The 26,715-nt window shown below is 43.7% G+C and overlaps 1 protein-coding gene across 3 annotated transcripts in view; it reads left to right on the top strand.

Moving 5' to 3' along the window:
• The window catches only part of TRPM7 (transient receptor potential cation channel subfamily M member 7), a 225,448-nt gene that overhangs the window by 135,560 nt on the left and 63,173 nt on the right, over positions 1 to 26,715 (top strand). For all 3 annotated transcript variants that reach the window (XM_068275395.1, XM_068275393.1, XM_068275392.1), the window contains 7 exons: positions 3,356 to 3,484; positions 7,240 to 7,569; positions 7,701 to 7,875; positions 10,749 to 10,875; positions 12,802 to 12,986; positions 13,558 to 13,690; positions 20,340 to 21,049. In XM_068275395.1, the coding sequence (XP_068131496.1) occupies positions 3,356 to 3,484; positions 7,240 to 7,569; positions 7,701 to 7,875; positions 10,749 to 10,875; positions 12,802 to 12,986; positions 13,558 to 13,690; positions 20,340 to 21,049 (1,789 nt within the window). The remainder of the gene's footprint in view (positions 1 to 3,355; positions 3,485 to 7,239; positions 7,570 to 7,700; positions 7,876 to 10,748; positions 10,876 to 12,801; positions 12,987 to 13,557; positions 13,691 to 20,339; positions 21,050 to 26,715) is intronic.

Raw genomic sequence — 26,715 nt, 5'->3', positions numbered from 1 at the left:
TGCAGGAGGATACAGTAGGACACTGGGGGGGCACAGGAGGAGACATGGGGAGACATGGAGCAAACCATTTGGGAGACAACATGTACAAGATGCTCCTGGAACATGTACGCATCAGGTTTAGTGTTTTTTTTTTTTTTTTTTTACTTGGTTTTTGCTTTCTAAACCTAGGTGCGTATTATGAAGCGTCTTATTTGACAAAAAATGGTGTATTTGCTATTATCTAAAACTGTTAAAGTCATTATCATTTAACAAAGCCAAACTAGGCAGAGTAATCCGACAAACCACTTTACTTGGCCCAGCAAAAAAGTGGTCTAAGGCACTCAAATCCCCAATTACTCCAAAATTAATACTGAAAGACTTCAATCGAGTTAAAAGGCTCCCCTTCCCCCGGGTGTATAAATGTACCCCCATGTGTGCATTTATACCAGGCCTGGGTATACTGTATGTACCAGTACACTGTAGAAGAAAAAACTCGGCACTCAGTTTATGAATTGATGGGGGCGAGAGTTCTGACCTGCACCTCCGGCATATAATATAAAGATTACCCCAAACACCTGTATGCGGCACTTAGAATGTGCTATGGGACGTGCTGCCGGCTGTATTACATAGGAAACATAATCTAGGAACAAAGTACATGTAGGCGGACCGGGCACTGTCACATTCACTGTTTTATTCTTCACTTCATGCCATGAGCAAAGCATACAAAGCAGTCATTATTGAATAAATGCATCAAACTTGACTTGTAGACGGTGTGGGGGTGTTCAGGATCCGGGTGACTAGGGGAGGGGGTGATGAAAGGACGGCACTACAGCCGTTTCACGCCAGGCTGGCGCTTGTTCACGTGCGTGTGTCCTGTGTATGGACACACGCACGTGAACAAGTGCCAGCCCGGCATGAAACGGCTGTAGTGCCGTCCTTTCATCACCCCCTCCCCTGGTCACCCGGATCCTGAACACCCCCACACCGTCTACAAGCCAGGTTTGATGCATTTATTCAATAATGACTGCTTTGTATGCTTTGCTCATGGCATGAAGCGAAGAATAAAACAGTGAATTTGACAGTGCCCGGTCTGCCTACATGTACATTGTAAACTGTATGTGGCCCAGGTTGCATTCCTATCATTTTTGGCCTCCTACTCGCTCCCTCCCTGCAGAGTTGCGGGCAGTTGATTAACGGGGGTTAATACTTACACTCGCCACTTCATGCATCTCGTCTCCATGGTCACGGTGTAATGTGCACATCGTCACATGACACGCTAGCATATCACACGCTGCCAGCATGGGGCAGATGAACAGCGCGGGTTGTAGTTTGCTCAACGCTGATTTATACATTACCTGTCTGTGTCGCCCTGATTATTCTAGGTAGGTAGCCAGCCAGGTACAGGTATCCCCGAGTAAAGGCTAGCTAGGTACAAGTGTTTCCCAATATAGGCTAAGTAGGTACAGGTGTGTCCCCCAGTATAGGCTAGATAGGTATAGATGTCCCCCCAGTATAGGCTGGGTAGGTACAGGTGTCCCCCAGTATAGGCTAGGTAGGTACAGGTGTCCCTCAGTATAGGCTGGCTAGGCATAGGAGTGCCCCGGTATGATTTAAATAGGTGGGGGGGGGGGGGTCTCAAGTAAATGTAGACAGCAATAGGGAAGCTAATGTTTTTGCCCCTACACCCCCCAATCCAGCCGCTTTACATACCAAGCCTTGTTCAAGCGATTGTTGCAGTCTCCCTGCACAGCTCCGGTATTCTCCAGTATGGGGAGGATCGGGACTGAGCAATGTCATGTCTGTCCCAATCCTCCACATACCCGATAATAACAGAGCTGTGCGAGGAAACTGCAGCCATTGCTGGAACAAGGCTTGGTATGTAAAGCGGCTGGATTGGTGGGGATTCGGGGCATGGATGCAACTGTACCTAAATGGTCTGTGGATAGGCAACAATCAAAACATACTTTATAGGCAACAATTTTGTTTGATTGCTGTTTGCATAAGTTGTTTTGGCTGCTGTACTGCTCTGTGGAGAGGGAACGGATGGGACTTGCAAATGGCTTCATGGGTAGGACATGCAAGTGGCTTCCTGCTGCCTATGATTTTATAAACACATTATGTAAAAAAATCGTTATCCATCCACATGGTTTGCTGAAGGAAAAACCAGTGACACTTGTACATAATTAACATTTGACTCAAGTGGCCATGTATAGTCAATTTGGCAAATGAAAATTCGAAGTGTATGTAGCTAGATGATGGGGACCTGAGGTTGTTTTGTACAACAGGGTTGAGTCATCATAGTTGTACTTCTGGCAATGTTATACAATCATAGCTGGCTGTAGAGTGTAAAATGGTAATTCTAAAGGTAATTTATGTTTTATATATATATATATATATATATATATATATATATATATATATATATATATATATATATATATATATATATATATATATATATATATATACATATATATATATATATATATATATAGTTTAACCAGACATTACTGCAGAAAGCTTTTTGATGAAATATGTTCATTGTAGATGTTCATTCAATGAGTTTGTATAGTTTGTATAACAGGATAATTAATCAAATACTAACAATTCTGAGTTGATGCAACTTATGTGCAGTGGATGCAGAATAATTCGCCTTGTAAATAAACCAAATCAAATGCAGTTGTGGATTTGGTTGGTCAAATTACAAGTTGCGTGCAAGTACCATTAAAGAGAACCCGAGGTGGGATTTAATTATGTTAGTGGGGCACAGAGGCTGGTTGTGCACACTAACACCAGCCTCTGTTGCCCCATGGTGTGCCTCCAAGACCCTCCTGCCCGCTGCTATAACCCCCGCAGTGCCAGCGACACACAGCGTGTCGCCAGCACAATGTTTACCTATGCGGTGTCAGTCAGCGCCGCTCCTCCGCCTCCTCTGTATCAGCGCTACCCGCCCGTGTCCCTTCCCTCCGGCTGATTGGAGGGAAGGGACCCGGGCAGGTAGCGCCGATACAGAGGAGGCGGGGGAGCGGCGCTGACTGACACCGCATAGGTAAACATTGTGCTGGCGACAGGCTGTGTGTCGCTGGCACTGCGGGGGGTATAGCAGCGGGCAGGGGGGTCCTGGAGGCACACCATGGGGCAACAGAGGCTGGTGTTAGTGTGCACAACCAGCCTCTGTGCCCCACTAACATAATTGAATCCCACCTCGGGTTCTCTTTAAATTTTACATCAAATCTGAATTATTAGCATTTCATTGACCATCCCTATTTGTATTTCTTTTATTGTCAATAGTATGTGTTTCTCTTTGCATTAACTTTGATGACCCTTGTTTATGTGGATGCATTTTAAAATTGTAACTTTCTATTTCCTTCTTTAGTTGTTCTACTTGGCATTTCTCATGCTTTTCACCTTTGTTGTTTTGGTGAAGATTCAACCCTTACCTTCTGTTCAAGAATGGCTTGTCATCTCTTACATTTTTACATATGCAGTGGAAAAGATTCGGGAGGTTGGTGTCGTTTACAGAATGAGCTATTTTCATATTTATAAAATTAAAATACATTGTTTTAAAAGTAATGGTTGACTGAGGTTGCCCCAAGCTGGAGTACAGTTGGTGCATGCATGCTACTGCAGACACAGAAATGCTAGCTTCATGAATTACTAACCTTTAAAGACAACTGAACAGCTGGAACTAAAAATATTTAAAATTCAATTCTCCTTAAGGAAACAGGAGCAGCGCCCCATAGGTAAGTAAGGGCACTCAACCCAACCCAGGTGAGTAATGGAGCTACCCCCAACTGCACACTCTATTATGAACCTCCTTTTAACGTGTACCTGAGCCAAAGCTCGTGCATGAGCAGCTCTGTGCTACTGTGCGGGCATGCAGTCGCAGTATTCCCGTGCTTTTGCCAGAAGAATAGCATGGCTTTGATCAGTTGGAGGGTCCCAGGCAACGGTGGAGGACCAGAGGATGTGTCAGGATCCAGAGCCTTCCCTCTCCTTAGACAAGTATGTGAACCTGAGTTTCGGGTCGGGTTCTCTTTATAGAGAACCAGAGACGAAGCACCCTCATGTATTTTACCATATATATCAATGGGAACATGACAGTAAACACCTACTCTGCTCTTTGTTTCATTCGTACCTTCCTGTTGCTGAACCTCTGCCTGATTACCGATTACTCTCTTGTCTCACGATTCTGTACTGATACTTACCTCTCTGTTGCTGAACCTTGCCTGCCTGACCATTCTACTCACCAGTAGGCCCTCGCCACTGGTGAGGTGTTAACTACGCCAGCTCCGCTGGTGAAGCAGTTCTGCTAGGCTTTAGTTTAGCCTTAATTACCTGCTCATTAGGTAACCTGTCATTGTAGTATTACTGTGTCTCGTAGGCTGCAATACAGTCTGACTCACCCGCCCCTCAGGTGTTCATTTGCCTACAGTATATTCTGAATCACCCGCTCCTCGGGAGATTCAGCCTCTTCAGTATTGTTTCTCCAGCTTGCTGGAGGTTGTACGGTAAGGTCTCTTTAAACCATTAAAGTTACGGTTGCACCAATCACTACACTCTTTGCTCCTTGTCTGCTATACTAGTATTATTGGTGATTCTGCAGATCACCCATAATCAGATATAGCGTCTGTATTATTGGTGATTCTGCAGATCACCCATAATCAGGTATAGCGTCTGTATTATTGGTGATTCTGCAGATCACCATATAATCAGAAATCTGAGCAATGACACAAGACCGTTAGTCTACCTTAAGCACTTAGTAATTTTTAAGGCAGTGTGTATGTGTATATAGATACTCTTCTGCCTTCTATGGGTGGAGCGTGCACACGCTTACCCCCCCCCCCCCCCCCCCCCCTCTAGCCATCAGAGGACAGGTTGTTGAATGGGAACATATGTTGGTGAACAGCAGAGATTATTCCTTGAAAAACTGTAAAAAAAAAAAAAAAAAAAAAATAGAATAAAAAAATAAAACATCCAACTTTTATTTTCAATACACCTAACCTTTACTTTTAATTTTTCAAAGAAAGCTGTGGTTCAGCTTTTTACGCAGGAAGGCGCCATCTAGTGAACAAATATAAAAGTGCACTACATGATTACCGTGTATTTGTTCACTGAAAAATAATCCTACACATCTAAATGAAAATCCCATTAACCCCTTTCTGACCCCCCATAGATACCAAATTAAAAGAACTTGTAAAAAAAAAAAAAAAGGCGAAGTGATGGACTTTGAAAGAGAATACATAAATTGTTATGTTAAGAACTTAGCTTTTTATATCAGAATCATTTTATTTCGCCAAGCATGAGGGGACATGCCCGGAATTGTTTTTGGCACAATACAATACAATACAATGGCTCCGGAAGAGTGCATAGAAAGAGGAAGGAGGAAAGAAAGAGAGAGAGTGCATAGAAGGCAAAATCAGATTAACACAACATTGTAAAAAACATTTCAATCCCAGTGTGTCCCTACGATGTCGAAAGTCAGTTAGTCTTGTGGGCTGGTCGGCTATTCAGCCGTAGCGCCGCCGGCCTCGCCGCTCGTCGACGTTTGCTTTGATGGTAGAACGTGGAGGGAGTTTAGGAGGTTGACTGCCGAGGGGAAGAACGAGTTCCTATGTCTCGTGATTTTAGTGGAGATGGCTCGTAGTCTTCGTCCCAAGGGCAGTATGCTGAAGTAGCGGTGGCCAGGGTGTGAGGAGTCATTTGCAATCCTCAGTGCCCTGGTTTTTAGTCTTTTTCTGTGTAGTAGGGCAAGTGAGGGGAGGGGCACCCAATGATCCTCTCTGCTGACCTGATGACCCTCTGTAGTTTGTTCCTATCATTGACAGTGGCGCCAGCATACCACACCAAGATGGAAGAGCAGAGGATATTATATATTATATATTCTTATTATTAATTTATAAAGCGTCAACATATTCTGTGGCGCTGTACAAAGTAAGAAACAAACATGGGGTACATAATACAGACAATGGTGTACACTAATATACAAGATACATAATTGGTGACAAAATACAAAAAAATGATACAGCATACAGAATACAAAATACAGAAGTGGTAATGACAGTGATAAAAGTAACATGATGAATAAAATGTATAATGATTTCCAAGACACAAAAGGGAGAGAGTCCTGCCCTTGCGAGCTTACAATCTGTGTGCATTAATTGTATATTATTTTGCAAATTAGGGGTTGTAATTATTAAGTACAGTGAAAAAAAGGAAATCACAAAATGGAAAAAATACCTTTATTTGTGTTTGGGATCATTATTTAGATGAAATGTCTACCTTAATTTTATCTCAAAGTAAACCTGTGAGGGAAAAAATCAAACATTATATACTTACCTCAGTAGAGGTAAGCCCCTGGGTGATACAGAGACTTCTCTGGTGCTTCTGTAGCCCACAGCATGCTGGGACCCCTTCTATCAGAGCAGCCACAGCGCACAGGCTACAAGGTGGCCTGCACTGTAGCACGTAGCCGCTCACACATGGAAGGAAAAGCCTGTGCACTGCAGTCAAGCTCGTACAAAGACGGGAATATGACCACATGAACATATTCGGCAAGCTCATGCCTTTTTTGGCCCTCTATTCTTCATATGTTCAATGCTTATTCCCTGTGTCATTCTACTTTTCTACACCTAATTTATGGACTTGTTTCAGTTTATTTGTATGTGTGAATTACTTGGGTTGTTACTGACTTCTAGTCTAAATTTCTTGTAATAGCCCCATTAGAAAAATGTTCACTGAGAAGAACATTGAATTGGTCAATACTTATTTTCCACAATGTATGTCTTACTTAGACACTGCAATGCAATTGTTGTGTAAGACATTGCTGTTTAATACACTGTGCCTCTATAGGTACTGGTAACTTAATTTACACAATTTGCTTGTACACCTGTTGAAGAAACGTTCGTTTAATATTTGATCATTTCTCATCAAATAGGTTAGATGGTGATAACACATCTTTGGTGCCATTTCATGATAGTAGGTCACTATTTACTATGAGGGAGTGGGTATCTGTAATAATAATTTGAATACTGTTCGGGGACTTGAATACTGCATTGTAGTAGTACTCCCCCAACCTAAAATATCCAAACTCCCCCAGCTGAGCTGCCATGTCATGTCCGTTGGTACCTCAGGATTCATGTTTAGCTGTAATGTTTTTATATTTAAAGTACCGTATGTATTTTTATATTTAAAGTATGTATTTTGCTTTGTTGAAGGAAAAAGAAAAATTGTTGCACAATCTTGCCTCTTGTTTTGCAGATATTTATGTCCGAAGCTGGCAAAGTTAACCAGAAAATAAAAGTGTGGTTTGGTGACTATTTTAACATCACAGATACAATGGCCATCATGACTTTCTTTGTTGGCTGTGGACTAAGGCTTGCAGCATACAAGTATGATGCAGAAATCCCTTTGCATCGGGATCCTACCAAGAATGAAACTGTTCCAGAAGAACCAGACTATGGCGATTACCTATTACTCGGTGGAAGATTAATTTACTGTCTCAATATAATTTTCTGGTATGTCAGGCTACTGGATTTTTTGGCAGTTAATCAGCAGGCTGGACCATATGTTATGATGATTGGCAAAATGGTAAGTTAATAGATGTGGCAGCTTAATTGAGGAAATCATATTTCAGTGTTCTCTTTATTTAGGAAAATATAAAAAACTTTAGTTGTGCGTTTATTGTTAATTTACAACTCTTTATTTTTTATTTATTTAAGGTTGCAAACATGTTCTACATAGTTGTCATCATGGCTGTGGTTCTTCTGAGTTTTGGTGTTCCAAGGAAAGCCATTCTCTACCCACATGAAGGACCTACTTGGAAACTTGCAAGGGACATCGTTTTTCAGCCCTACTGGATGATCTTTGGAGAGGTGTATGCATATGAAATTGATGGTAAATACATATTCAGTCTTAAAATTAATTTTACATCATGTTTTTTATTGAAAACAGATTATATAAACATGAGCAATTACTGGACTTGAAGGGTAGTGATTGTGCACAAAGATGCAGCCCAGGCACGGTCTTCTTAATTGCCTTTTTTCCTGTGCATTACAGCATAACAGGGATCAAAAGGAAACATATCCAGCATGATCCACAAAGATCGCGCAATTGCCGTCCCATGTATGGGGGACACGGAACGTTCCCACATAAACATGCAAATTTCTATATGTTGTGCAGCATACGCCTGAAGTTATAGAACCGCCAACCTGTTGTTGTAAAGTGGGAATAGAAGCCGTGTGCTGCACGGCTTATAGAAATTTGCATGCTTATGTGGGAGCGCTCCGTGACCCCCATACACGACTGGATTTGTGCAATCTTTATCCGTTGAGTGTGGGGGGGGGGGGGAATGGAGGAATGAAGGGACGATATTCCTCTCCTCTGTTGCTATTAATCTATGTTGTACTGGCTATGGGTTGCACGTTTGATGTGGCACCTAAGTTTTAATTTAGGTGAATGATTAATAAAATGAAGTAGCGTTTTAATGAAGGATAGGGGTTCCTTGCATTGGTCACCATAGCAACAAACTAACAGCACTGACACTTTTCATAGCACGTTTTTCAAGGAGTGGTTTTTGTGGTTAAAAATAGTTTTATTCACTGTGTAGTCTCACTATAACATGATTGTATTTTTAACAATGTTTGGTACACGCTGGTTCTAAAAGTTCCCTTAGATCATTACCGCTTAAAGGGCAACTGAAGTGAGAGATGTGGAGGATGCCATATTTATTTACTTTTAAGCAATACCAGTTGCCTGGCTATCTTGCTGATCCTCTGCCGCTAATACTTTTAGCCATAGCCCCTGAACAAGCATGCAGCAGTTTAAGTGTTTCTGACCTTATTGTCAGATCTGACAAGATTAGCTGCATGCTTGTTTCTAGTGTGATTCAGACACTATTATAGCCAAATAAATCAGCAGGACAGCTAGGCAACTGGTATTATTTAAAAGTAGATAAATATGGCAGCCACCATATCACTCTCGCTTCAGTTCCCCTTTAAGCTTGACCCCCAAGCAATTCCAGCCCATGAGCCAATGGCGAGCGTGCTGGGCAGGGCCTCTAGGTTTCATCTCTGAGGCTCTGACGTGCCGCCATTTGACCAAGGCAAGCATGTGAGCAAGCGCGGCACTTGTGCCATCCTATCATCCCCTGGTTACCTCTTCTCCATCCACCAGAGCACAAACACGACACCAGGTTTGATTTACAATCATGTTGGACTTGTTTCCTTTTGATGGCTGTAATGCACGGGAATAAAGGCAATTAAGAAGACGGTGACCGGGCTGCATCTCTCACAACTATCTTGAGTGTTCCTTCCTTTAGTGTTACAGCAGCAAGTCTTCTGGCACATTCCAGGCCATCTGTGCTGATGGATGGGTTTTTCCATTTTTTGATTCATGCTGTATGTATAAGGACTTAAGTCCCTCTCCCACTCGTCGAGTGCCGAGCAACTTTTCTTGTGTATTAACATGGGTAATGACATTGTAGGTACTGGTTATCTATAACTAATAACAGAATGAGAAAAACTGAGGCTTTTGGATGTTAACTTATTTGCAAGCATTTAATGGTAAATGTAATTAAAGTCTAATTAAAGTCTGAGTAGATGTTCGAACACTAGAGTAGTTAAACTAAAACGTGATATAAAACGCTGAACTAGTTGTCCCCACTGATTATAAATTCCCCTTTTTACCTCTTTCTTGCTCTCAAAAGCCATTCTCTGCTAGGAAAGTGTTTTATAGTTGGAATTTCTTATCAGTGAGGGTCACACTGTAGTCACTTCCTGTCTGAGTCAGGACTAAGTCAGCCAATTACATACCTGATATTTAACTCTTTCAGGCAGAGAAAGAAAAAAAGGAACACAGCATAGTTATTTGTGTGCTTGGCACTGTACATAAACATGTCTATCTCATGTTACATGTCACTTCGGGTATCCTTTAAGAAGGGCAAAGGGAAAATTCACCTATTAAATTATAGCCAAGCAGAGTTACAGAATGTGTGAGTTATTTCTGATTATGCTGGTTGAGACTCTGGCTGAGAAAGCAGTCTACAAAAATGCATGCTAGCATGTAGGGGATGGTCTCACCAATGCAGTCCTAGAAATGGAAGCACTTTTCTTAGTCTGTCCCAGTTGTTTACCACAGCAAACAAAAACCAAATCCAGTATGCGAAAGACGTGGTAATGTGATGTTCTGTCATGTGACAATACAGGCACACGGTGGCTCTCCCCTCCTAATGGCAAGAAGATAGTCCACCTACTATCTACCAACTATTCTTTACACACTCCAGAACTTTGTCTTCTGAAGCAACACCTACAGGCCCTGTTTCAGATGACAAACTTGGAACTGTGGTGTGCCTATCTAGTCGTGAATATTGTTTCTCCATTTACTGCTGTCTGTGTCGTCCTCTTGTGGCTAAATCTCTTATTGCCACGAAAATGTGTTTCTCAAATCTGTACCCCAATGCACTTTTCCTCCTGCTGTGATGCTGTGTCCTGTCTACTCATTCAACCCTCTTGATTGGTGAAAAGGGATGGGAGGAAGTGCCTTATGTGCTGTGCGCATTGACTTCTTTGCATTACCTGGGGAATGTGCACGGGAAAGGGCAGCACTCTCACAAATCGGAGGGTGGCTATTTAGGAACAGTAAGATTTCTCAAATGCAGTCTTGCGTCCCCTGTAAATTAATGTCTGGGCTGACAAACCCACTTAAGGCTTTGGGAATGTATGATCTGTCAGTGGTTGTACTTTTTAATCTATACTCCCACCTTTTTACAGTTTGTGCTAACGACTCAGAAGTAAAAGAATTGTGTGGTATTGGAACCTGGCTGACACCATTTCTGCAAGCGGTCTACCTCTTTGTACAGTACATCATTATGGTGAATCTTCTGATTGCGTTTTTCAAGTAAGTCTTTTCTATAGTCTATAAAGAATTCCTTAAAGGGAACCTGAACTGATTTCAAATACACACGAGGTAACTTCAAATTAATATTACATAGTTACCTTGCCATCAGTTCCTCTCAGAAGCTCACCATTTTCTTCTGACAACGATACCTTCCAGTTCTGACAACATTTTGTCACAACTAAAATATCAGTTACTGTCAGTTATATATCAGTTGCTGTCAGTTACAGCTGAAAGGACAACTGATGTGCCAGTTAATGTCCAGGTTTCTCTATAGCTCAAGTGGGCGATATTACAGTTTAACAGTGTGCTGACCAGAAAGCTGTTAGGGGGTAATGGCCATTTTTCGAATGGAGGACAGAGAATTACATTGATCACAGTGGACAAACGGGACACAGGAGGGGAGAAAGAGATTGAAGAGTAGACTGCACAGGAGGTAAGTATGACTTGTGTATGTTTATTTTGACTTTTAATTTTCTGTTCAGGTTTTCTTTAAAGACTCATACTCACTGCAACGACCCAGGAAGATGGATCCAGCGATTCATCTTCCTGATGGCAGGTATGCGTGACGTCATGATGTTACACGACAGGCGCGAACGGGAAGTCAAGCGATTGCAGTGTTTTGCGTGGTGTCGTCGAGGATCCTAAAGATCTGCCTTAACGGTTGTTTTTTGCCGCACAATGCTAAGTGATGTTCGCGTGATCGTGCGCCCGTGCCCATATTGTGACGTAGCGTAAACAACCGCTCTGTGCTAAAAAAATAAATTGCCGGTCGTCGGGAAAATCACGATGTGGGTACACAGCTTCAATTAATCTAATTTGTTTGGTACTTGAAACTGAGGTGGTTCTGTCATGTATGTTGATTGTTTTTCCACCAATTTGTGAACATTTTATCAGTGTATCATCTTGTAACTCCTTAAAGGGAACCTAAACTGAGGATATGGATTTTTCCTTTTAAAATAATACCAGTTGCCTGACTCTCCTACTGATCCTGTGTCTTTAAAGGGACTCCGAGCTCATCTAAAAAATAAGTTGTACTCACCCGGGGCTTTTTCCAGCCCAGTGCTGGCCGGGAGGTCCCACGACAGCGTCCTGGCTCCTCTCCTACTCCCCGCTCCGGAATGGCTGACCGGCCGCAGCCCAGGCGACACTCGGCCGAGTGTCGGGCTGCTCCTTCCGCGTATGACGCGGCTGACGTCACACGCCGGCCGCCTAGCGTCATCACGGCAGCCGGCGTGGCAGTACTGCGCATGCGTGCTTTAATCGCGCACGCGCAGTACTTTCACGCCGGCCGGCGTGTGACGTCATACGCGGAAGGAGCAGCCCGACACTCGGCCGAGTGTCGCCCGGGCTGCGGCCGGTCAGCCATTCTGGAGCGGGGAGTAGGAGAGGAGCCAGGACGCCGTCGTGGGACCTCCCGACCAGCACTGGGCTGGAAAAAGCCCCGGGTGAGTACAACTTTTATTTTTTAGATGAGCTCGGAGTACCTTTAATCCTTTTAGCCACAGCCTCTGAACAAGCATGGAGATCAGGTTCTCTGACTGAAGTCAGACTGGATTAGCTGCATGCTTGTTTCAGGTGTGTGATCCAGCCTTTACTACAGCCAAAGAGATCAGTTGGGCTGCCAGGCAACTGGTATTGTCCAAAAGGAAACGTCCACATCATTCTCAGTTTAGGTACCCTTTAGCGTTTAGGTACATTTTAGCGCAACATTTTTTTTCTTTATTATTTTTGCAATTAAAAATACGTGTTTGGCTGCAGTGGATGAAGAATATGTTTTATAGGACAGATTTTGTGTGTAAGTGGGCCTGGCTGGGTGACATATTCAATGATTTACTTTTTAATAACTTGGGTCAGTAGTTATGTTTGCAATGATTACTTTGTGCTTAATTCTTTTTTTTTTTCCCTTTCCCACCTGTATTTTGACAGCAATGTGTATTTCCAAGTAAAGGCCATTTCAAACATTGTGTGGAAGTATCAGCGTTTTCACTTCATTATGGCTTACCATGAGAAGCCTTTCTTACCTCCACCACTGATCATCTTCAGTCACTTTTCATCACTTTTCTGCTTTGTGTGCAGACGAAGGAAGTCTGATAAATCCTCACATGGACCAAGTAGGTATTGGTTTCCTATTTTCAATGAACAAATTTCTTTTAAGAAGTCCCGTTTGCATAAAATAGCAGCAGTAATCTTGGGTGATCCAAAGTTCAGTATAACAGACCCTGGAGGCCAGTTAAACCACTCTAGCATATGGGGTCTTTGCATGGAAATTGTATTATAGCAGCATATAGACGTACTTTTATCCTAATCAATCATATTGATGATTAGAGAAATTCTGTGCAGAGTTATGCAGAATAGACTACTACTGCTGACCTTTACCTTTTCTCCCTCCTCCACTTTCTAATAGATTAGTCATTTTCTTGATTCATAAATAGGAATGGTCACAGAGTTGAAAATCTGAGTTGATGCAGGATTATTCCAATTTATATAGCTTGAAATTGGTCCAATCGCATGCTATTTTGAGATTTGTTTGGTCTATTTTTAAGCTACTTAAATTTACATAACCACGCAGCAAATTTTGACATCCATATTAATGGGTAACATCCAATGAAAAGTAATGGAATGACTTTAGTGGAAGGGATTTTTACAAAGATTTCTGTATTTTTTTTTTATTTTTTTTTTTAGAGTTATTTTTAACAGAGGAAGACCAAAAGAAACTTCATGACTTTGAAGAACAATGTGTTGAGATTTACTTCAATGAAAAAGATGATAAATTTCATTTGGGAAGTGAGGAGAGGATACGTGTTACTTCAGAGAGGTAATACTGGTTACACAAGACTCCAGGTGTAATGGGTTTATTATTTCTTCCTACTACAAGCCAAAAGTATTTTTTTTGTGTGTGTGTTCATATCCTATGGGATTTACTGAAATATTTTTCATTATACTTTCCTGAACCTGATTTGGGCATTTGACGTGAAAGGAGAAAAAGGTATGTAACTCTGGAGTGTCTTCAGTTCATTTGATATGTGAGTGCAGGTAGGACTAAGGCTCGGTTCACCCTTAGGTTGTAATCAGTCTGTTTCCTGTCAACAAATTCAATGTTAAGGACCATTATCACAGGAAAAAAATTTAAAATTTAAAATGCATGAACACACATAAAAAGTACATTTCTTCCAGAGTAAAATGAGCCATAAATTACTTTTCTCTCATGTTGCTGTAACCTACGTAGGTCGTAGAATTCTGACAGAACTGACAGGTTTTGGACTATCCTATCTCCAAATGCGGGATTCTCGTGTTTTTTTTTTTTTATCTTCATAAGCACGAAGTGAATGGCAGTTAATCAGTCCAGCTGCCACAATAGTGTGCAAACAGGTAGGTGGGCAGCCTGCATCCTTGTATAGACACTTTCCAGGGAGTGCTTTTGTAAAGAATAAAGTACTGAGAATTCCCACACAAAGATGAACTAGTCAAAAACCTGTCGGTTCCATCAAATTTTTACTTACTACTGTAAGTGACAGCAACATAGGAGAAAAGTCATTTATAGCTCATTGTACTCCAAGAAATCTACTTCTTATGTGGTGGTGGGTCATGTGGTGGACTGGCACAACAGATCTGCTTTGACAGTCCAGGGTGTGACCTTGTTGTGAACCTAGCTTTAGCAGAAAGGAAGGCCTACAGCTAGCCATTTTGGCAGACCAGTAGATCTAAAGTTAACCATACACCATACAGTTTTTTTTTCTTTAGATGTTGTAAATTATTTTTTTCTTTTTTTAATGTTGTGTTCAAAAAATAAAACCAATTTACCTACACTATTCAATGTTTTGTTTTTTTTTTCTAATCAATTATAATTTCTCACCACAGCCAAAAGGTCAATTGGTCAAAAAATGTGAACGATTTTCTTGCAAAAAAAAAAAAAAAAAAAAAAAATACAATTGTTTACTATCAAAAATCAAATGTCTTGGTTAAATAGTATATGGCCACCTTTAGAGATCTAAGTGAATGCATATAAAATTTGTTAAGACATTACTTCTACAAGACTGTTTTTTTTTTTTCTACCTACATATCAGATTCGTTCAAATAAAGTAACTTTAAAGCCCAGTCCATCCCTCCATTCCATTCAAACGCTGTCATTCTGGCACATTCAGGTGTCCTAAAAATGCTTTCCATAAAATGAAGGGTTTCTGTATTGAAATAAGTATAATTAGTAATCTGTGAATTAACTGCCTGTGAGCTGCTCCCATTCACCAGCCTGGCACTAACTAGTACATGGCATGGGCAGTGGACTGGTGGTCGCCCAGCTGATTTACATCTAAACACAGCTGTTGCCATCCTCCGATAAAAAAAGTTACTTTTTTTGCTGCCTGGAAATGTCACCGCGTGTCAAATAATGACTTCCATTGTGTTACCAAATGCTGCTATTGGGCTGAATGAAATTGCAGCCAAAAGGCAGTCACGGCCAGGAGGCTGAACTGCCCATAGAAAAGAGACCTGAGAGATGCCAATATTTAATAACTTAGACTTGGCAGTTTAGTACTCTGTTAAATGAATCCCCATTAGTCCTGGTATTTAAGGCTGGATTCACACTGTTTGTGTTGCATAACCCACGTATGGTATGTGAACAGCAATGTACATTGTGCGCATTTTATCATACGCGATAATTCAAAGCCTGCATGCAGCAATTTAGAATAACGAGATCCGTTACAACACAGAGATGTGAACAGGCCCATAGAATCATATGGGCAATAAGCTGACATGCATAATTATTCTGCAACACAGCTAATGCAGTGTGAATGCACCTTAAAATGGACTGGGTTAAATACTTGCAATACCTCACTCCAATTACATTTCAAACTGTCCTTGTCCTGTGGCTCCTATGTTGCCATAACTATACTTAAAGGGAAGGTTCAGGGACTGTTTAAAAAAAATAAAACTCCGCATCCACTTACCTGGGGCTTCCTCCAGCCCGTGGCAGGCAGGAGGTGCCCTCGGCGCCGCTCCGCAGGCTGCCGGTGGTCTCTGGTGGCCGACCCGACCTAGCCAGGCCGGCGGCCAGGTCGGGCTCCTTCCGCGTTCCAAAATGCGCCTCACGGCGGCGCGCTGACGTCATCGGACGTCCTCCGGGCTTTACTGCGCAGGCTCAGAACTACTGAGCCTGCGCAGTAAAGCCCGGAGGACGTCCGATAACGTCAGCGCGCCGCCGTGAGGCGCATTTTGGAACGCGGAAGGAGCCCGACCTGGCCAGGTCGGGTCGGCCACCGGAGACCACCGGCAGCCTGCGGAGCGGCGCCGAGGGCACCTCCTGCCTGCCACGGGCTGGAGGAAGCCCCAGGTAAGTGGATGCAGATTTTTATTTTTTTTAAACAGTCCCTGAACCTTCCCTTTAAAGGGGCACTGTGTGCGAAAAATTGTAACATTTAAAATATGTGCAAACATAAACAAATAAGAAGTATGTTTTTTTTCAGAGAAAAATGAGCCATAAATTACTTTTCTCCTGTGTTGCTATTACTTACAGTTGGTGGTAGAAATCTGACAGAAGCGACAGGTTTTGGACTTGTCCATCTCTTCATAGGGGATTCTCAGCTAGGCTTTTATTCTTTATAATGATATTCCCTAAAAAGGATATAAACAATGATGCTGGCCAGCTTCCCTGCCAATACACTGTTTTTTTTGGCAGTTGGACAGAGCAACTCCCATTCACTAAGTGCTTTTGAAAATAAATAAAAGAATCCCCATGAAGAGATGGGCTAGTCCAAAACCTGTCACTTCTGTCAGATTTCTACTACCTACTGTAATTGATAGAGGTGGGCCGAACGGTTCCAGGCGAACTTCGGGTGGTTCGCCTTCGCAGGCGAAGGCGAACTTTCCCGGAAGTTCGATTTGCCCCATAATGCTCTGAGGGTCAACTTTGACCCTCTGCATCACAGTCAGCAGGCGCATTGTAGCCAATCAGGCTACGCTAAGCCCTCGAGCCCCACCCCCCCTTATATAATGCAGGCTCCGGCGGCCATTAGCCTCACTCCTGTGCCTGCTATAGACAGAATAGGGACAGCTGCTGCAGACTTGTTCTCCTAGGGACAGATTAGTCAGGCTCTTGCCTTCTTAGCTTGCTTAGCTGAATCTTATTGCTATAATAGCGCCCCAGAAAAGCTCTTTTCAGAGCTCATCCTGCTGTGATCAATTTTTTTTTTCTGTGTTTGAAACTGACACTTGTGTTGTTGTGTTGTTGTTGACACTTGTCTTCCGATGGCTCAAGGGTCCATCTGACCACAGATGCCTGGTCTGCAAAGCACGGTCAGGGCAGCTACAGCATGGGTCTCAGCAGGCTCCCACTTCGGGCCAGAATCCAACCTTCATTCCCCGCGGTGACAATGGCAGACTTGCCCTCCATAACGGATTTCCGTTAAAGGATTTAAAGTTGATTCATTACAATTAGGGCCGCAAAAGGTCCTCCTGAGTCCTGTATTGTTATTTTTGGTCACAAATGGCAGACTTGCCCGCCTCCATATGATTCTCGTGAAAGGAATGTGGTGTCATCTTTGCCCGCCATAACTGGTTCTCGTTAAAGGATTTAAAGTACATTCATTTCAAATACACAGCAGGGCCTCGAAAGTCCTCCTCCTGTATTGTTATTATTGGTCACTACCTCGGGGCGGGCGTGCCTGCCTGCTGCCCTCCTTGGATGTGTAGCGTTGCTCAGGCTCCACACCGGATTCCATCTCTTATTCCCCGGCCTTTACCCGGGGTCACAATGTCAGACTTGCCCGCCTCCATAGGATTCTCATTGTGGCGGTACTGAACAAGTACACAGCAAGTAGAAAATGTAATTTAAAAAGAAAACGTAAGCTTTTTAACAGTGCCATGGAAAGTTGAGAAGGAAGTCATACATTACCTGACATCACTGAGTAAGGAAGAGCAATCACGCCATGTTGCGCAGTAGTCCAGCACGGCCAGAGCCGGATTAAGGCTAAATGGGGCCCTAAGCAAAGTAACTGATTTGGGCCCCCCATCATGTCGTAATAGAATCAGAAGATGCAACTGCACAGCAACATGCTGCACACACCGGGGCAGCCGAGCTACTGGTTGCTATGGGCAACAGCCCGCTTTCCTCTGTGGGTGCACAATGCAGGGAATAGCAGCGGCAAAATGCAGAGTGAGAGATGAATGGCTGGGACATTTGCACTCAGGGGCTGGGGCACCCCTGTGAAGAGGGCGCCAGATATCACAGCAGCAGCACTTTCCCCCTGCATCTCCAGCCTGGCAATAGCAGAAAGCTCTGGACACCACCAAACCGGAAGCCGTTCCCCAGACAGAATTACATAACCACCCTCGCCACCGAACAACCGATTTCCTCCCAAACTAGTCAGCCACCATGCAGCCTCCATACCAGTGAATACGATAGTCCAGTAGAGAAGGCAGCCGCAGCGGGGGATAATGACAGCACCAGATGACTCACATTCACCTATTGCGATCCAAGCAATAGAGGTCCCGTCATCCAGAGCCCATCTGTCTCCTCAAGAGTGCTGCCGCTCTGTTACTACTACTATTACTACTTCCTACTTCCTGTCTGATCTGAGAATCAGGAAGTTCAGAGCAAGCGGCTGCACTGTAGAAGAGACAGATGGGTTTCAGATGACGGGATCTCTATCGCTTGGATCATGGATAGGTGAGTGAGCGTTTGCCATCTGCTGCTATCATTTTTGCTGCAGCTGTGGTTCTCTGTTGGAAGGGAAGGCGGAGTGGGCAGCGGCAGAGCGCACAGTAGCAGGAGGAGAACCTAGGAGGAGAGTCTGGCTCTGAAGACAATCAGCAGCACACGGCATCATTTGACAAGACAAATAACATTTATATCGTGTTTTTCTCCTGGCGGACTCAAAGCGCCAGAGCTGCAGCCACTAGGACGTGCCCTATAGGCAGTAGCAGTGTTAGAGAGACTTTCCTAAGGTCTCCTACTGAATAGGTGCTGACTTACTGAACAGGCAGAGCCGAGATTCGAACCCTGGTCTCCTGTGTCCGAGGCAGAGCCCTTAAAGGGACTCCGAGCAGTGCCTGTGGGTATGCCTTTAAGCATACCCACAACTAATTAATTACATCCTCACACCTACCAGCATGATGTTTGTAATTATATCCCCCTGGGTTCCTTATATTTCATTGCATTGTGCTGAATCAAGCTGCCGACTTAGGACAAAAGTCGTCCTGTGGCTGCAATTTCAATCGCGAAAATAGCAAAAACTAAAAGGCATAGAGCAGCCGTTTATATATCATTGGAAAAAGGAGAAAGAGAGCTTTAAAATGATATCCATCTTTCCATAGTTACTGCACTGCTCAGAGTCCCTTTAACCATTATACCAACCAGCCACCGCTGACAGGATGGCGAGGGCTGGTTTATGTGCTGATGGGGCCCCTTTGACTCTGAATGGGGCCCCAAGCGACTGCTTTTGTTGCCTGGTTGGTAATCCGGCCCTGAGCACGGCCGTCACAACACACAACAAACAGCTATTTGCGGTGCGTTACACAGTGAGTTTGGTGTGTCAGTGGGAAGCAGTACTCTAATTACATTCCCTGATTGATGTATACACATGCAAGATGTTTTAAAGCACGTTAGGCCTGCAATTTAGCATTCAATGTGATTTCTGCCCTTAAAACGCTGCTTTGCGTCACATCCAGATTTTTCCCCGGGACTTTTGGCATGTATCCCACTCCGCCATGCCCCCCTCCAGGTGTTAGACCCCTTGAAACATCTTTTCCATCACTTTTGTGGCCAGCATAATTTTTTCTATTTTTCAAAGTTGGCCTCCCCATTGAAGTCTATTGCGGTTTGCGAACTTATCAGCGAACCGAACCTTCCGCGGAAGTTCGCAAACCTAAAATCAAAGGTTCGGCCCATCTCTAGTAATTGACAGCAACATAGTAGAAAAGTCCAGTAGAAAATAAAGTTCCGCTACACCGGTGGCTGGGTGCAAAAAAGTTTCTCCGTTTATTAATACATGAATCAGTGAGTACAAAAATGAAAAAAGCTCACGCGTATCGGAGCTCATGGCCCCTTAATCATAGCTTTTTGCACCCAGCCACCGGTGTAGCGGAACTTTCTTTTCTACTGGACATTTGAGCTTACTGGTTCCTTGCTCCCTCTGGTCCAAAGGTGTGTGGATGTTGCGGGTCCTTTTCCCCTTTTTGGTTTCATAGTAGAAAAGTAATTTATGGCTCATTTTTCTCTGGAAAAAACTACTAATTTGTTTGTTTGCACATATTTTAAATTTTACAATTTCTCGCCATAGTGCCCCTTTAATTAAAACTTTTGTTTTTCCAATATCAATATCAAGTCTTTAACTGTCACGTATGCAGCTGTAACAGCATCAGACCAGAAAAGTTTAGAAAGCAACCATATATAGCCGAAATTGAAGAAAAAAAAAACACTTGAGAAAAATATTACCTATTCAACGTTATAATCTAGTGTTTTCAATTCCTAGGGTGGAACAGATGTGTATACAGATTAAAGAGGTTGGAGACAGAGTAAACTACATAAAGCGTTCTTTGCACTCTTTGGATTCACAGATTGGACACTTACAAGATCTGTCTGCTCTTACTGTGGATACCTTGAAAACTCTAACCGCACAGAAAGCATCAGAGGCTAGCAAGGTTCACAATGAAATCACCCGGGAGCTGAGCATTTCAAAGCACTTGGGACAAAACCTAGTGGATGATGGAGCCATTCGTACTTCTATGAGGAAGAAGCAGAGTGTTAGCAATTTTTTTGGTGCTTCATTTCCACAGGGGAGTCCTGAGGCAAACAGTAACTTATTGTTCAACATTTCTCTTAGGGATGACAGAAATGCCGCAGGCAAAAAGATGGGGGAAGACTCTTCCTTTCCACCTCGGAGAGAGAAAATAAATATTCCAGAGGCTGGTCCATCTGGAGGTGCCTTAATTTCTGCTGAAGACTCTCATGTAGAACTGCCAGACATGCAGGCAGCTCAGTCTGTCATTGATGATCAGAATTCTGGCAACATTACCAGTAGTGTGCCAAGTTTTGCTTCACCCTCGGCTACCTTTTTTGTAAGCACACCAACTCAGCCAAGTTCAAAACATCAAGTGGACGTGACATTGAAACAAGAAAAGTCTCTTTGTCAGAAGGCTGTAAAGGAAGCTGAAAACACTGTAGAGTTTGGAGCTTTTGTTGGTAGGTCCATTTTTTGTTAAGCAATTACAAACTGTAAAATTTGTTTGTGTTAATTAATGGCATGTGTGAACATTCCAATATTTTATCTTCATTCATGCAGTATATTAAGATAAGGGTAGTGTTATTGAGAAACATGTTTTGCAATCATTTATTTAGTTCCATTCTTGTGTAAAAACAAAAAAAGCAGGCACATCTTATCCCTAAGACCAAAGATTTCTGTAGCCTTTGTTGGAACCATGTCCATAATTGTACGCAAAGTAGGAAGGGAGTAGTGTATGTTTCCATTTCTAGTAGCAACAGGGTCTACGCTTCTCAACCTAAACTGCAGCTGGATGTTATGAATTTTCTTACCTCCATATAGAAGTATTATGAATCCTCATACATCCATACAGCTCCTGGTTTCTCTGAATGTCTGGTGACATGCATTGGAAGCTGTAAGGTGCACAAGGCTTCATAACATCTGGCTTCAGTGCATGGGGTGCCTGTTGTGACTTGCCAACCCACAGACTGCAGTGTAACTTTGCAGCTATGGTTTGCCAGGGACCTGAGATTTGGCAAACGATAGTGGCACTTGGCTAAGGATTAATCGAGTGCCCTACTATCATTTTGACCAATTTTAAATTTGGTGCCAGCTATAATCTAGCCAGGCACTGCAATATAAACATCAGTGACGGTGAGGGGGAAGTTTAGTGTTGGGAGTGTGAGAGGAAGTTTAGTGTTGGGAGTGTGAGAGGAAGTTTAGTGTTGGGAGTGTGAGAGGAAGTTTAGTGTTGGGAGTGTGAGAGGAAGTTTAGTGTTGGGAGTGTGAGAGGAAGTTTAGTGTTGGGAGTGTGAGAGGAAGTTTAGTGTTGGGAGTGTGAGAGGAAGTTTAGTGTTGGGAGTGTGAGAGGAAGTTTAGTGTTGGGAGTGTGAGAGGAAGTTTAGTGTTGGGAGTGTGAGAGGAAGTTTAGTGTTGGGAGTGTGAGAGGAAGTTTAGTGTTGGGAGTGTGAGAGGAAGTTTAGTGTTGGGAGTGTGAGAGGAAGTTTAGTGTTGGGAGTGTGAGAGGAAGTTTAGTGTTGGGAGTGTGAGAGGAAGTTTAGTGTTGGGAGTGTGAGAGGAAGTTTAGTGTTGGGAGTGTGAGGGGAAGTTTAGTGTAGGGAGTGTGAGGGGAAGTTTAGTGTTGGGAGTGTGAGGGGGAAGTTTAGTGTTGGGAAAATGGAGGGGAAAGGTTAGTGTTGGGAAAGGATAGGAGAGGGATGGCGTTGGTGTTAGCCATTTAAAGGGGAGGGAAGTTAGTTTTAGAATATGGTACAGAGAGGAAATTAAACAGTATATTGCCAAATGAGTTATTTCGGCAATATTCTGCAACAGATAAAATGAATGTACGCTGGCCCCAGCTAAAGGATAAATGAAATGAGAGCGATGTGGAGGCTGCTTTACTTACTTTTAACCACTTGAGGACTGCAGTGGTAACCCCCCCCCCCCCCCCCCAAAGACCAGGGCAGTTTTAACTAAATGGTCCACTGCAGCTTTAAGGCATAGCTGCAGGCCCGTACAACTCAGCACACAAGTGATTTTCCCCCCCCCCTTTTCTCCCCACCAACAGCTCTCTGTTGGTGGGGTCTGATCACCCCTGTGTGTTTGTTTTTTAATATAAATATTAGTTGTTTTTCTTAATAAAATGTGCTATTTTTGTATTTATTGTCCCCCTCCTCCCTCCCTCCCCCCAGCCAGCCAATGACGCGATCGGCTCTCATAGGCTTCAGCCTATGAGAGCCGATCGCTCTTGTGTGACAGCGCTGCCGATCGCAGCGCTGTACTCCCCTTGTAGACTGAAGGCGGGGCGGGGCGGGGCGGAGCTCCGCCTCCCAAGCAGGAGATGCCTGCACGCGATCTCCTGCAAAATGTAGCTCCAGGACTTCACGCCAATTGGTGTTGGGCGGTCCTCGGGCTGCTGCCACAACTGCCTATTGGCGTGGGGCGGTCTTGAAGTAGTTAAGCAATACTAGTTGCCTGGTTATCCTGCTGATCCTCCACCTCTAATACTTTTAGCCATAGCCCCTGAACAAGCATGCAGCAGATCAGGTGTTTCTGACATTGTCAAATCTGACAAGATTAGCTGCATGCTTGTTTCTTGTGGGATTCAGACACTATTGTAGCCAAAAAGACCAGACGGCTGCCAGGCAACTGGTATTGTTTAAAGGGAGATAAACATGGCAGCCACCATATCATTCTTACTTCAGTTCCCCTTTAGGTGAGGGGACAAGTGTGGACTTCACCGCTGCTGGAGCAGTTAGTACCAAGATCCACTTTGCAGTTTGGATTACAGGGCAGCATATAGGACTGTGATGGGGAGAAGAGGAGTCTTACATGTCACATAAAGTGGTGTTCACTGTCCATTGTTACTATTGAGACTTTGCATATGGCAGTTGGGTTTGTTGGTTTTAAGTCAGATTATCTGATCTGTCTACTTTCCTTCTGGGTTATTAACTGAAGAAGGATTGAATAGAATTGTTTTTCTTTTGTTTGTTCTACAATAACTAGAATTACCATGGGCTGAGCTGGAAATTTGTACAGGACTAACTAGATACTAAAAAACAATAATTACCATATATACTCGCATATAAGCCAACTCTCATATAAGCCGACCCCCTAACGTTTATCTCAGAATTCAGGAAAAAATGATTGACTCCCATATAAGCCGAGGACAGGACAACACTGGGGTGGTTGTTGCATTTCATATGGTAATTATTGCAGAGATCACATCTGTATGAAACTGATGCAGGATCCAGCACCATTTAACTGGTAATCTTTACAAAATGTACTGGTAATCATATAAAGCCATGTGCCTTGTGTATGCACTCTGCACACAGAACTCCCACACCAACAGGCAGAGCTGAAAGCTACATTACTGACTTCATTCTTAAAGAAGAATGCCTGGTTATCATGGTGATCTTTTACTGTCAGTACAGTCACTTAGCTGTAACAAGCAGGCAAATAGTTTAGGTGGAGTGGATTCAGAACACTATGTTCAGTCTGCACGCTGTGCTTGATCTGGTTGGAGTCCGAACAACCAGTCTCCACTGGTGCCAAGCAGGGCTTGCGGGCTGTGCATTGGATAGCGCACAGTGGAGCTAGCTAAATGGGTGCCTTTACTGTGGATGGGTGAAGGGGAGTGCAACAGCTGATATGCAGGAGTTGTGCTGGCTTGAAGCGTGAGATTATGTGCACAGAAGAGCGGAGCTGTGTTTCTGGCCATCCATCTCTCCTGCTTTGCTCTCCCCCGGACATCTGATCGCGCCTGCCGTGACCCAACCAGGAGATCCTAATGCAGATCAATTGTTGCACTCGGCGGTCCCCTTCAGCAATGCATCCACAGTACAGGCACCCGCCGATCAGCTCCCCTGCACAGCCCACAGCACCGGCGATAAGCCAATCAGCTGGTCCACACCTCCGAACATCCAGGAAGCATGCTAAAGCCCGCACAAGCATCACCAGTACATTCCGATCATCTTGGCAGGTCAGTCTGCACACCACAGACACAGGCAGATGACCCGCATATAGGCCGAGGGGGTGACTTTTCAGCACATTTTTGTGCCGAAAAATTTGGTCTATACGCGAGTATATACGGTACCGTATTTTTCAGACTATAAGACGCACTTTTTCCTCCCCCAAAAGTGGGGAGAAAAAGTCCCTGCGTCTTATAGTCCGAATGTATGCCAGTGTAATGTGCAGGGAAGCCCTTACATATCCGGCGACACTCCAAGTTCCACTCTAGTCCATAGACGGCAGCCATAATCCACTTCTAGCCTGGTGCCCTCCATCCTCCTCCTGGCCAATAGCAACATAGACGCTGGGCCCGCCCGAAGTGCTGTCGGGCCTCCAGTGATTGGCGTAGGGCAGCGCCAATCACAATACAGCACTCAGCCCCGGACACGCAGGCTTTGTTGTGCCCGCCCGAGGTGCTGTTGGGCTTCCAGTGATTGGCGCAGGGCAGCGCCAATCACAATACAGCACTCGCCGAGCATTCACGCAGGCTTTGTTGTGCCCGCCCGAGGTGCTGTCGGGGCTCCAGTGATTGGCGCAAGGCAGCGCCAATCACAATACAGCGCTCAGCCCCGGACACGCAGGTTTTGTTGAGCCCGCCCGAGGTGCTGTCGGGCCTCCAGTGATTGGCGCAGGGCAGCGCCAATCACAGTACAGCGCTGAGCCTCGGACACGCAGGCTTTGTTGAGCCCGCCCAAGATGCTATCGGGGCTCCAGTGACAGCGCCAATCAAAATACAGTGTTCACCCCGCAATCATGCTACAGCGCTCCTGAGACAGGCAGAGCTGGAAGCAGCATGGCAGCCTCGCTTATCTCTGACTCTGTCCCACAGAGGTGGCTGTGAAAGCTTCAGGAGTCTGGGGCAGTGTATATGCACAGCCGACTCCAGCCCACAGTGACAAGCTGTAGTAAGCAGCTGACAAGGGCTCAAGCAGGATAACCAGCCGATTACCAGCCAATCATTGGCCACTGGATGTTGTCTGCCACACACAGCAAAGAAGCTATTCCAAGACAAGAGAAGCGGAGGAGAAGGGTGAGAACCTCATAGCAGGCAAATAACTTTCCTAAGCCATTTTGCAGTATGATTTGCCATCATCTGATTAACACATTTGAGGGGAAAGGTCCATAAGATGCCCTTGCACTAAAGATGCACCTAGGTTTAGTTTAGTTTTTTTCCTGAATTTTTTTCCTCAAAACCTGGGTGCGTCTTATAGTCCGGAGCGTCTTATAGTCCGAAAAATACGGTAATTACCTGACAGCTGCACTAATTACTCTAGATTTTAAAATCTGACTAGCTCAGTACAAAGGGACAGATTTATCAAAGCATTAGCGACAGTTTTTTTCATATTAAACGGTTCTAACGAACAGGGAGAACAGTTCTGCATGATGAGAAAATTCTTAAATCCTACTTAATAGCGGCAGTTTAGCGTGAATTTCTAGAACTATACTACAGTTAAGAAAAGTGCAAATCCATTCCTAAACTGCCACAGATTAAGAAGTGGTTAATCATAAACCAACAAAACAAAGCAATCTGGATACTAGGATCCAGTGAAGGGTCATAGTAGATAGACCCAATTGGCCAATACGTAACTCTGACACACTCAAGAAAAGAGACCAATATGGATCAGTGTCATCAATTTTTTGTTAACAAATAATATGAGCTCCACACATATATAGTGCAAAAAATACCAAATGTCTTTATTAGGGTAAAAAAATACGTACCAACGATAAAAACAATTAAAAAAGGTAAGTAAAATCTCCCAACTGAAACCAAAGATAATTGGTAATCCTAGTAATATACAGGAGGTAAATGCTGCAATATTGTCAATAAACTCCTGGTAGGCTAGAAAAATTTGTGTCAAAGTGCAAAGAGTGTTGCAAAACAGGTTACGGTGCAAACACAGAGAGGTTCTAGTGTGAACCCTGTCAAAAAAAAGTTATGAGTATTGTTGCCTGTTAAAGTGACTTAGTGCTCACTAATTCATGTATGGAAGAATGAATAATTGTATAAAAACCCCTAAGAAACTGCACTATTTGGTGATTTCTTAATATGTCACAAAGTTCTGTCCAGATTTCAAAAAACCTCTTGATAAGTGTTTTTTTTTATTTACCCATTACCGTTTTACTTAGCTTAAAGAGG

Source organism: Hyperolius riggenbachi, chromosome 3 (assembly GCF_040937935.1).
Source record: "Hyperolius riggenbachi isolate aHypRig1 chromosome 3, aHypRig1.pri, whole genome shotgun sequence".
NCBI classification, from domain to species: Eukaryota; Metazoa; Chordata; class Amphibia; order Anura; family Hyperoliidae; genus Hyperolius; species Hyperolius riggenbachi.
This window is presented reverse-complemented; position numbering and strand designations above follow the sequence as displayed.